The 12,966-nt window shown below is 43.2% G+C and overlaps 1 protein-coding gene across 4 annotated transcripts in view; it reads right to left on the bottom strand.

The window, feature by feature from the left end:
* Positions 1 to 10,254, bottom strand: part of SLC7A8 (solute carrier family 7 member 8) — a 56,587-nt gene extending 46,333 nt beyond the window's left edge. For all 4 annotated transcript variants that reach the window (XM_060145533.1, XM_060145543.1, XM_060145563.1 and 1 more), the window contains exons 1-2: positions 9,777 to 10,254; positions 9,330 to 9,519 (exon numbers count right to left, since the gene is read on the bottom strand). In XM_060145533.1, the coding sequence (XP_060001516.1) occupies positions 9,330 to 9,477 (148 nt within the window). In that variant the 5' untranslated portion in view covers positions 9,478 to 9,519; positions 9,777 to 10,254. The remainder of the gene's footprint in view (positions 1 to 9,329; positions 9,520 to 9,776) is intronic.
* Positions 10,255 to 12,966: the final 2,712 nt, after the last annotated feature.

Genomic DNA, 12,966 nt, shown 5'->3' with positions numbered 1-12,966 from the left:
CTGGCCCTTGGAGGTTCTGTCCTTTTCTATGATGTCCAGAGAAAGCCAAGGTGAACCTTCTTTGTGCTTCTCCCACAAAGTGGCTGGGAGGGTCTCAGGATTTTCAGGACTAGGGGAACAGCATGGAAGTAGGGTCAGCATATCGAGGCCAGGCTTTGATCCTCATGGCAGGCCTGGAATCTCACCATGCCTCTCACCCTGTGTCCATTTCCCATCAGGACTGTACAAACAGCTACCTCAGGGTGACGGCTGGTCACGACTCCAACACACACCCTGTGGTGTTGCCATCTCCTGCCCAACAGAGATGTGGAAGGCGCTCTAGGACTCTGCTGGTTCGGATTCCATGCTAAAGAGTGAAATGGGTGCTAGACTTAGAGTCGGAGGAGCCATTGAGTTCTTGCTTTGCCACTCATAAGCCGTGTGACCTGAATTTTTCTGAGAGTCCCTACTTCATCTGTTAAATGGGAATACTTGCTCCCGCCTTGCCTACCTCACAGAGTTGTTGTGGGGATGAAATGCGATCACACATGCGTGGAAACATTTTATAATCTGTTTAATGCCAGCAAATATAAGAAGCTACTAGGATTTAGAGCAGTAGGGATAGAAATAATCTCTAGAAGACACCAATAATGGTCTTGCTTTGGAAGTTTGGTTCTGAAATAGCACTGCAGAGCCAGGACCATGAAGCATTGTCTGGGTACAATTTTTAGATGCCACAGGCAGGTGGCCAACAGGTAATTACATCTCAAGAAGTATTTATTGAGCACCCACTCTGTACATGCTTGCTTCGAAAGGTAATTGGGAAGCACTTATTCACACATGGACTTTTAACATAGATGGAGCCAACCACCATCCACTAGCCATTAAGAGACAGGCATCCTGGCCTGAGGGGCTAAGAGTGCTGAGCCCTCAAAAATGACCATTAAGGATTCACATCGGGCTTCCAGCATCTCCCTGTCTGGTTGGGAAACCAGGCACCAGCAGTGAGAGGCTTTGTCTACATCAGTGGTTCTCATCCAGTGGCAATTCTGCACCATCTCCCCACCCTCAGGGGACAACTGGTAGTGTCTGGAGACATTTTTGGCTGTCACAACTGGGGAGGCGGTGCTACTGGCATCTAGTGGGTAGAGGCCAGGGATGCTGCATGGGACAGCCCCCCAAAACAACAAAGTATCTGGCCCAAAAGGTAATAGTGCCAAGGTTGAGATAAGCCTGTCATCATCTGATTAACTCCTAAAGTCCTTTTCAAATCTGAACTTAAATGAGATTTGGGTGCTTGGTGTTTTGTTTGCTTTTTGCTAAGTGCAAAAATTTATTGTTCATGGGAATAACTCATTTTTAAGCTAAAAAATTTTGTTTTCAACACACAACATTAAATTTACCACCTTAACCATTTTTAAGTGTACGGTATTGTTAAGCATATTCAGGGACTTCCCTGGCTGTCCATTGTTTAAGAGTCCACGCTTCCACTGTAGAGGGTGCACGTTCGATCCCTGGTCAGGGAATTAAGATCCCGAATGCAGCCAAAAAAATAAAGCATATTCACATTGCTGGCAGACAGGTCTCTAATGTATAATCTGGCTTAGACTGACTGCTATTTTTCAACAAATACTTTCTAAGCACTTACCCTGTGCCAGGCTGAATACATGGGGATGTGAAAATGAGAAAGACTCAGTCCCTGCCCTCAGGGAATCGTGCAGAGAAGTGAACATGATGCATGTGGACACAGAATTGACACCACCATGGACAGCAGAAGTTGCATGAGCGCAATTGTGACTCATGACAAGATGTTAGGGATGGAAAAGGTCACCGATGGAGGCTATTCAAAAAAAGCTTCCTGGAACAGGGGAAGCACAAGAAGCTGATTGAGTAAGTAGACTCAAGTCAACAGAGAGAAAAGGAAAAGCATTGGCTGCTTGATAAACGGGTCAGACTTGGGCTGAATTGGCCAGTTCTTCCCATCACCCAATCAACCTAATCTAATCTACGTTTCTAAACCAGAATTAATGAGTGTGGAGGTGGGGTGAGAGTGGGGATTGGGGGAAGAGGGGGTGGTGGACGATGAGCTTAAAGGAGAGAACGAAACTAATATTTACTGAACATATACCATAGGATACCAGCCTTATTTTATTTTATTTATTTATTTTGCGGTACGTGGGCCTCTCACTGTTGTGGCCTCTCCCACTGCGGAGCACAGGCTCTGGACATGCAGGCTCAGCGGCCATGGCTCACGGGCCCAGCTGCGCCACGGCATGTGGGATCTTCCCGGACCAGGGCATGAACCCGTGTCCCCTGCATCGGCAGGCGGACTCTCAACCACTGCGCCAGCAGGGAAGCCCTACCAGCCTTATTTTAATACTCCACAAGAAATTTCTATTTTACTGATAATTAACTGGTTCCAGGTTACCAAGCTTGTAAAGAGGGAAGTAGTTTAAAAATCCAGGACTATCTCCAAAGCTCTTCCTGTTCTGTGATACCATCGGTGGTTCCTCCCTTTCCACAACATGCTAATACAAATCATGGAAAAATTCATTCTATGCTTCCTACTTCCAGCATCAGGGCCCACTTAACAAACGCTTCCTTATCCCTAAGGCAACCTGACCTGGCTGTATCAGCTGCTGAGTCAACACCCTATGCAGAATTGTACTCTAAAGAGGCAGCTAAAGAACTTACGCATCTCACAGATGTACAAGCAGACACCTTGAAAATCTATATATACTGAGAAAAGTACACTAACAATTCTGCAGCAACGGAACACCCTCTGGGTAATCGGCCTTCACAATATGCTGCTCAGTGTGAGGTGGCCCAGAACATCTTAAGGCATAATGTGAAATCCTCTCCCCAGGAGTGACATCACTGGCAATGCTGAAGATATTTACAGCAGGGAGCAAACCAATGGGAAGACTCATGACCGTGTGGAAGGATGAGGGATGAGATGCAATCGATAAAGCTTTTCAGCTCAGACTTCATTCATTCTATAAATGAAACAGCTTAAAATAGACTTGAGAGATAATTTGGCTTCTTAGAAGTAAAATTTACTGGTGCTTAGCACAGGGCCTAGCACATAACGCTGAATGAGTGTTTGCGAAATGTTAAAATATGGGCCGACCGGATCCTATGACCAGCAGTCCCTACCCCTGAGCCAGGGAGCTGTCTGCACTTTGCCATTCCAGATGTCCAGGGAGAAGAGCTGGTGGGGGGGTGAGGGTGGGGAGGGCTCTTTTGCAGGCAAGTTCTGGGAGGGGAACAAGGCATGATCCTTCTTGCTCTGTACGCTCAGCTGGGAGTTAAAAATTAGAAGGGATGGACTCCTAACTTTCTGTTGTTTGGGGTGGTTCAGAATATATTCTTGGGATTATTTGCTCATGCCTGCTTTTTTGATAACCCCTCAACCCCCCCCCCCCCAAAATAACAACCAAACAACAAGAGCAACAACAGACATTCCTGAAGCGTTTCTTTGCAGGCAGCTGTGCTGCTGGATTAACCCTCAGAGGAAAGCAGAAAACCTTGCTGGGCAACTTGAAAGCCTCACCCAGTATGCCCCATACCTCCATGCCACTTCAGTAAGCCGATTTCATTCAGAAAAAGTGATATATATGGTGCTGGTCTCTCTGAGAAGGTCATCTGATCTGGGTACAGGGTGTTTTTGTTGTTGCTGTTTTTCTAAACAGAATGGGCTGTTTGTTTCTGTTTCTTGGAACATATTTTTTTACCTGCTGGGTTTCTATTTTCTTTCCCTAACCTAAGTGTCTCGTGCTACTCACTTATTCTGCATAACTCTGCTCTTTGAGAGAACATATTGCAGCCCTGACAGTAGCAGGCTCAACCAGCTTGCTCCTTGAGCTCCTTGGTTCCTGGCACAAAGCAACAAGATCCCTGGTTCCAGCCGCCCTGAGCTCCATGCTGTGGAGCATTTTGATTAAGCCCAGTGGCTTCAGAGTTCAATGACCTGGATGGGAATCCTGGCTCTGCCACTGTTCAGTTACTTATTCATTCAATGCCGTCCTTTCTACCACAGTACTTATTTCATGGGATTAGATGAGAATATCCATAAAGCACTGATCAGGTACTACGAATTGGGTGCATAGTAGTGCTCAGGAAATGGTAGCTACTTATATTATTATTATTACACCGCTGGGTATAGTGTTTCTCTATTCGCTAAGATGTGTTTGTTTTGACAAGTGTCCAAGTTGGCTTCTGTCTCAGAGTTTTCTTTGAGAACAATGACAGTTTTAAACATGCTTTCATCATGAATGAACCAAATGCTAATCCTTCCATGTTTAAAAAAAAAAATTGAAGTACAAACTCGAGAAGGAATTTTCACACTCCAGCCTCTGGTTAACATCCAATTGACATTTCGGGGATTAGGAAGCTAATACATCAAATTAGAGACTAAAATCTAAAATTTTCTGAAGTGGTGTAAAAACACACGGGTCTGAAAATCTTTTGGACTTGAAATGTTTCCAAATCAGTCCAGTGCCATTTCAGTATGGCTATACCTATAGCCACACTTCTCTGTTGACAAATAGCCTTTAAAAGAAGTTTCCCCCTTAAAAAAAAAAAAAAAGTATAACTGATTCACTTTGTTATAAAGCAGAAACTAACACACCATTGTAAAGCAATTATACTCCAATAAAGATGTAAAAAAAAAAAAAAAAGAAGTTTCCCCCCAACTTTTCCAGCATCAGACATCCACGGTCTTTCCAGACTCCAGTGTCAGGGTTATGGTCCTGCATGTCCCACTGCCCCACCACACAATACACACCAGCCTCCCTCCTGCCTCTCTTGGTTACCAATTAGAAACGGGGGATGGCTAAGAGCTTTGGTTGTGGAGTCAGACCATCTCAGTAGTCAGTTGTGTGATCCCAGACAAATTACTTCCCAGCTCTGTGACTCAATTTCCCCATGTTTAAAATAGAGTTATAGAGACTTCCCTGGTGGCACTGTAGTTAAGAATCCACCTGCCGATGCAGGGGACACGGGTTCAAGCCCTGGTCCGGGAGGATCCCACGTGCTGCGGAGCAACTAAGCCCGTGCGCCACAACTACTGAGCCTGCACTCTAGAGCCCGCGTGACAGAACTAGTGAAGCCCGCGCGCCTAGAGCCTGTGCTCTGCAACAAGAGAAGCCACCGCAATGAGAAGCCCACACACCGCAACGAAGAGTAGCCCCCTCTTGCTGCAACTACAGAAAGCCCGCGTGCAGCAACGAAGACTCAATGCAGCCAAAAATAAATAAATAAATAAAATAAAATAGAGTTATAATACCTATTTCCATAGGACTGTAGTCAGGATTAAATAAGGTAATATATGTAAAGAGTTTATAGCACTGGAACTGGCATTTAGTAAGAGCTCAATAAATACTATTTTTTAAACATCTTGTTAGCTGAAAGAGAGCGGTCTAATAGCTAGACCTGCATCCAATATTGCTCTGCAGCAAATATACCAAGGTACCCCATAAACATACATTGTGCTAAAAACAAAATGGTCTAACAAATCATGAATCTTTTCTGTAGGCTCTGTAGCTGAACTAGTGCCTTCAGACCTAGATTCTGGGTGCATACCTAAATACATAACTGATATAAAGTGACCTAAACAGCCAGGAACTCTGTGGGCACCTCCACCATGGCTGCAAAGAATGCTGGTCCAGAGAGGAAAGGTGTGCATGTGGGAGAGTTAATGGGAGCGTGGTCTGTGCTGATCACATCCTGCAGTAGCTGAGCCAGCGCACCTCAGTCTCCCCCACAAGTGTTCCTGCAGCTGTACCAGAACGGTACCTTCTTCCACTCCCAGCCGATTGCTCAGTTCCCATTTATACTGGGACACTTCCTCACCTGGAATGCAACACTAACTGCTCCATCTATAAAAACAAATAAGGACCTCTGCCCAGGATCTAAATGAAAACACCTCTTTTAGGACATGAAAATTAAGAGTAGAGAACAATGCTTACAAGCTTGATTCAGGATTCAGACAAGCTCTAGGTTTGAGTCTTCAATACTTTTCAGCTGTGTGACCTTCAACACGTTGCTTGTCCCTCTGAGCCTCTATTTTCTTATCTGGATGAAGGGTGAGGAAGTGCTTACCACACGGGATTATTGTGAGGGATAAATAAGACAATGTATGTTTGGTAACTGGACAGTGTCTGGCACATAATAAGTGTTTAATAATGACAGCTATTAACAGTAGCTTTAATAGCATCAATTAATGAATTTTGCTGCTCCTTCATACTCTCCTTAGACTTGGGGGAGACTCCACATTCATGGAGAAATCTAAGTTCACCTGTTGCCAACAGGTTTCCTTGGCCAAGTATGTGGAGAGCAATAGCCTGGTTAGATTAGGGCAGAGGTGATGTTAAAAAATTAAAAACAGGTCAACCTCATTTCTAAGTTGATGAAATTATTCCTGGCTTAAAGATTTTCAAGCCAGGTTCCCAAGAGCCCTTCAGATAAATACTTTTTATTACTACGCTCTTCAGAGTTTTGTCCAAGGCTCAATTAAATTCAACAATCATTTGAGTAACTGTTTCATGTCAGGGACACTGCTGAGCACTAAAGATTCAGAGACGTATACGACACATTTTTTTGCTCAAGGAAATCACAGTTTAGTCATTTTCCGTCTACCTACCAAATCTCCCAGAATTATCTTCTCTACTCCATCTTTCTCCATGTCCTTCAAGATGCTTCTTAATCTAGTTCTGGGTGAGAACTTCTCTCTCTTTGTGCTTCTCACCATTCACCTAACTTTGTCCTCCTTACACAGCTCAACCGTATCATAAATTTTCAATGTTCTCTGTCTAATGTATATAAATCTCATCTCCCCAGTCAGATTATAAATAATTCTAGGGCATGAGTCTTCTATTAGTTCATTTTATATTCTTGTAACACCTGCCATTTTGTTATTCCTACTTTAAATCATCAATGACGATTGTGAGTGAAATTTTATGAGGTTTTATGAAACATAGTTTAACTTATCCCTCTAAGTCAATTGGATATGAGATAGATTTGGGGCAGTTGCTACTTTCCCATACCTCATGACCTTAGGAAATGTCCTTTCTCTTTTTGCCTTCAAATTCTCTTCCTTCCACAGTGTTGACAGTGCACACCAGATCACTGAATTCCATGTGAAAAATGCCATTTCTATTTTTGCATTTGGTCTTGAAAAAACGTGAATCACTGTCATCCACTCGGAAACCCCTCTAGAGGACAGGGCAGCTACTCAGCACATTTGTAAATCAACAGCCACACAGGAGGGGAAATGGAAAGGATTTCATCTCCACATCACCTTAAAGGGGAAATGTGTATTTCAGCTTAAATGGAGATACAATCGTGACTATTAACGGTACAAGGACTCTTGCACTTTGGAAAAATATCCTGATTTCTCTGAAATCACATATTTGGGATCTCTTTTCACCATAGACTACCAGAGTTATTATTCTGGTTGCTATAATACCAATGGGAGCATTGGGACTATTCTTACTGTGAAGTGCTATCCATGAGGCTGTGGACAAATCAGTAGTAGCATTCACCCAACTAAAACTATATCTCTTATACCTGGACACTCCCATTTCTTCATAGTCTTAGACAAACGATAAAGGAAGAGACAAAAACAAGCTCAGTATATAGGAGAATATTCTCTACCTTTGAATACCTGCACATATGTAGGGGTGGGTGAACAAGGCTGAGGCAGGAAGGAGGTCTGACTGTGCTTGTGTGTATGTGGGTGTGCACTCTGTGGATAAAACAGAACCTTCCCAAAGGGGGGAAAATTCTTAATCCTCTCAGTCAAACGGGTGAAAGAGGTAACAGGCTCTGGGCTATTTACAGACCTTAAATTGGCATGTGCTATACATATTGAGTACTTTGCTGATCTCATTTTTTAGAGCAATTGAAATAAGGGAGAGACAGAAAAGGTCATGAGAGATTCAAATCATGACTATAATTGTTTAAAATAACATTACCTTTCTTAAAACTGTAGATGCCTGGAAAACCTCCCAGAGTCAGAGAATTAGATAAAGTGGGATTCCACTTTGAAAGCAGAGTGGAGATAATGTGATGTATGAAGGCTGGGTGTAGAGGTGAAGAGGACTATCTGAATATTGTACTGATTTGATTTGATTTAAAGGGTGTTCTCCAGTGCCACCATTGCTCAGGTGCCAAAATGCCTCTGTGTTACCATGAGGACCATTGGGTTATCCAAGTGCTGTGGGCACCAGGACACTACATGCCTTCAAAAGGAAGTCTGCACAGAAACCTATCTGTCCTGACTGTCCCATGCCCCTTTCTCTGGGAAAAAGGTAAAGCCCTCTACCAAAGACAGCAGAAGAAACTCTCACCCTCTGGAGTGAGGACAGTAATGACCCATTGCCCATCGATCTCTAGGGCCTCTCTGGAAAGAGGAATATGTGTTGTCTCGAGATGGAGCCATGTTTGGGACCCCCTGCCCGGTAGAGTACAGTTAGGGGGTTGGAGTGGCCTGCACTGGCACTCTTGGGGACACTCAGGCTCCCCCAGTTTCAAAGCCTCCCAGCCGGACTCCCCATTCTAGTTATTCCCATTTCCCTTTGAGAACCTCACAGGGTCTTCCGTGGATGTTAAGAGACGTGGATGTTACATGGACTCCATTAAGCAACGAGAGAAACTGCCAACTACACATTTACATTTACAGAAAAGCAAAATCTGTCTCTTCTTTTCTTCCATAATTTATTTCCTCATCTGTGAAATGGGAATAACAGCCCTATCACATGTGCTTTGCCAAGAGAAAGTGCTGTATAAGGTGTAAAAGCTATAGAAAGGCAAAGCATTCTTATACTGCTGTTTGTAGCTATTTTTATTATGACACACCCCCTAGGCCCATAGTCTCATATAATGTAAACAATGAAACAGTGACTAAGTATGTCTCAAAAGCCAGTCCACAGCCTGCTAAGGAGATGGCTGCAGGAAAGCCTGTTAAAAATCTAGGTTCCCCAGCCCTACCTTAAGTCAGCTGAATCAGAACCCTCAAGTGTGGAGCCCGGAGACCTATATTTTCAACAAGCTCCCAGGCAACAATGACCATCAGCCAGATGTGTGCCCCTATTTGCTCCATTCCGTGAACGCTGGACAGAACTTCTCAGCCGGGTTTGGAGGAAGAGATGTATGACATACAGCACTTCCTATACCTCAAACTTGACCAGTGGGAATAGGTTACAGCACAGGTGAATGACAACTCTTTTCTAAGGGAGCAGGAAGTAGAAATAGTGCTTTACGGGGGTTGGGGGAATGAGGGGTTAAGGTTCTACAAGAGGACCTCCAGACGGGGAGGAGTGGTCGGTGGGGAAAGGAATTGGACTCACCTACAATGATACCACAAGCACTGACCAATCCAATCTCTTTCTTCAGGGCCACTCCGCCCCCTGCAGAACTCTCGGGGCTGGCCTCCGACTCGCTCCCACCTGGGTGGTTCTTGCCAGTGTTGTTTCGGTGCCTGGCTCCTTTTTCCATGTTTCTCAGTAGGATTTCAACCTCCGAAAGGTATCTCTCTTTCTAATGCATATGGATGTAAATATATTTAGAGAGAAAGCCTTTCAAATGGAGACGTCCTTTTCCGTGATGTGATAAGGACCACTCCTACCCTCTTTAAAAAAAAAAAAAAAAAGACCCAGGCAGATAAAAGAGAAAAATGAAAATATTCCTACTCTGCCGTGACACTTTCTTGTCACTCGTGCTTACAAACAAGGAAAGTGTTGTTGGGGGCGGCAAGGGGGAGGCATAGATATTTAAATATAAAAATAGAACTGTACCAGCTACTCCGGCTGGAATTCTCCTGAAAAAGGATGTAGCTCTTCAGAAACCAGGACCTTTCAGCAATGTGTACCAGGCAGTGGCTTATTTCAGATGCTTCAAAGAGGTAGTCCGGATTTCCCTCAGCTCTTCCCCTAAGAAAACAGATTGTCTTTACCTCCCCTTACCCTTTTCTTTTATGATGAGGATAAAAGTAGTTTTCATTAACTGACAGGAAAAAAGGCAATCCTCCCGTACTCTCTTCTCTCCCAGAAACAACGTGGACCCGACCGGTTTGCTCTAGGTCCTGTTTCCACCTGGCGTGGGTTGCTTTCCCCTCCCCGTCTCCTGCCTTCCGCTTTCTCCAGATGTCCTCTTCGGTCTCGCTTGTTTTCTTGTCCCTGTTTTCCTTCTTCCGATCTCCGTCCTCACGGCACAGACTGCCCCATCTCCCGTGGTTACAGGAGAGTGGCTCTGGCACAAACGAACGTGTTCCCCTTTTAGCGAGGGGTTTTATGTGCTGAGCTAGCTCCGCCCCCCACCTCCTCCGTTCCTATCCATCCTCTGTCTCCTCCTTTCTGTTCAATGTAAATAGCAGCACACAGCCGCCAAAGATCACCGAGAAGATGGATTAACAGATTTCCTTTTGTAATCGATAGGCTCTCTTTTCTCCATCTTTCTCTTTGTAGGTAGTGGAAGTATTAAAAATCCTCCCATGTCGACCGTTCCGGGAGAGTTTCATGAGCTGGTATAGCATTACAGGTCTTTCAGCAGATGTGGGCTTTATAAATAAGGCACCGGTCGTGCAGACACTTTAGTACCATCAGAAATACATTGGCGAATGTATTAAAATATTTATGTCTGGAAGATTTGAGGATACAGGAGAGAAGGCTGTAGGGACATTATCTTCAAGTATCTGAAAATAGGAGGAAATTCAGGGTGGGAGAGGGGAATGGAAAGAATTAAGAATAATGGAAAAGAGGTTCATTTAGTATAATTGTGAGCAGCTGTGAAGAGTAGCGTGGAAACAAAATTACCCGGAAGAGGTGGCAGCCTCAGCGTTCGCAGCTCTTATTTAGTGTTATCTGAAACGGGGCGGGGGACGGGGGGGGGGGGAAAGACCCCCACTCTGGTCCCAGGAAAGAATGACACAAAATCTGGTGGAATGGGGCCTTTTACAGCTTCTAATATTTTTGCATCTATAAATTATTAGAAAGGCAGACTGGAGTGGGAGTGGGGAGTTATAAGCACCTCTCTGATCATGAAGCAAATTGTTTATGTTAAGAGATGACTTATTTCCATACTGATACTGTATCTTGGCTTCTGTGAAGAATTTTACCCAGAAACTACTACCTTATGTGAGAGCAATGACATCTATTTATAATTGCAAAGTACTCTGAAAAAAACAGCAAGAAGCAATATAGCAGACAACACTGTAAGTCTAAAATGAAATTATTTTGAATCTGTATTACATACATTATGCAAAAGCACTTGATTTTAAAGTGGGTCTAAAAAATAAAGTTCCCCAAGCTGACCACTAAGTACAGAAATTGGCCTCACTTTTTACAGAATGTTCCAAAAGATTTTGGATTTTAAGGGAAGTAAATAATTCCTTAAAATGGGGATTGTTGAGCTATTGTAGGAAGGGCTTTTCCACATGGGGTAAAGTCCAATCAGCAATCTTTTCTACTTCGCCCCCTTGAACACTCAGCAAGTATTAAGAGGTTTCAAAGTTTAGGAGTTCAACAGCTTCTCCTTCTGCAGTTCAAGATATAGCAAATTGAAAGCCTCAGCAAAAAAAAAAAAAAAAAAAAGTGGGGGTGGTGATGTAAAAAGGATTTTTAACAAAAAGAACAGACAAAGCAGGGAATATATAGCACAGAACTCCATGGGAGGGGATGAGTCATGGGAAATGAAAAAATTTTGAATTGCTTTTGGCCTTTCCTGACAATATCAGAAAGCATCAACCATCTGGTTTGAAGACTTCTGCTCAAATTTCAATGTCAAGTTATAAAACAAATAATCTTTCTGCTCTCAAACATGAATTCCTTCAGTAATGTTTCAATTCAAATGGTGTAGATATAATACGAGATAAAACATGAATGTGATGAATTTGAGGTCTCTTGCCAAAACTGGTGCTAACTGATCACAATATGGTAAGCTTTAGCCATCTCGACGTATGAACTAAGAAGCTAAAGGGGGAGTGGGATCAAATACAACTTTGGGATGCAATGGTATTAAGCACACCCAATTGGAAAGAAAGTGTTTTTGAAATTTAGTATTTCTGTTTCTTTTGCACTTGGAGTTTATAAGTGGCTTATGATTGTCTATTAATGGTACAATGGAAAAGGTGGAAAAGGAATCTCCCCACCCCACCCCCTAAATAAACAGGACCATTTATTCATATTATAAGGCTTCCTTCAGGTTTGGATCTTTTTGTGGAATAAATCCTAAGTGTGTCAAAATTCCACATGGTTAACATTGAGCGCAGGAGAGAAAGAAAAGTCTTCGCGAGATATGTTGAGAAAAATCTATAGAAATAATTAACTGAAGGTTATTAAATTTTTAGTGCTGAATTCTTTTTTATTCATAACTCGATTCTACATTTGCCTTTATAATTTTAGATCTGTTGTCTACATTTAAATAGTACATTATCTACAAACTGTTTTCTGCACAATATCTTGATTTTTTTTTTCCCCTCATTAAATACTTCGGGGAGACAAGGCTGTAATTTTTCCCTATTATAAAGATTAGGAAGCTGAAGCTCAGAGAATGTCTTACCTGAGGACAAAGATAAGACACCTTTGGACAAGTGGGATATCAATGGTTTACACTGAGATCTTCCCAGGACATTACAGCTACTTGCTGATGCCTCAGCTTCTTCTGAGGGAAACAGAAGACCTTTGATCAGGGCCATGTCCACGCTTCTTGAATTGGTGTCATAACTGTGCTTTTAGAGACCCACCTTGATGCCACACCTAACATCAGTGAGATCCACAGGTCTTAATCTGCCCCCACCCCTCCATTTGTCACCCCTTCCCATAGTCCTCGGTTTGGTTAGTTTCCAAGTACTTTAGTACAACTCTGTTTCCAATATCTGAGTCACTGTTTACTGTTGTTTTTCATGCTGAAGATGGGAAGAAATTGGTCTTTTTACCCAGGGAAAGGGTGGGTAAGAGGGTCGTTTTCTTAGGAATCTGTACTTAGGAA

Source organism: Lagenorhynchus albirostris, chromosome 1, assembly GCF_949774975.1.
Source record: "Lagenorhynchus albirostris chromosome 1, mLagAlb1.1, whole genome shotgun sequence".
Classification (NCBI taxonomy): Eukaryota; Metazoa; Chordata; class Mammalia; order Artiodactyla; family Delphinidae; genus Lagenorhynchus; species Lagenorhynchus albirostris.
Note: the sequence above shows the minus strand (reverse complement) of the source record. Positions and strands in the feature narration are given on the sequence as shown.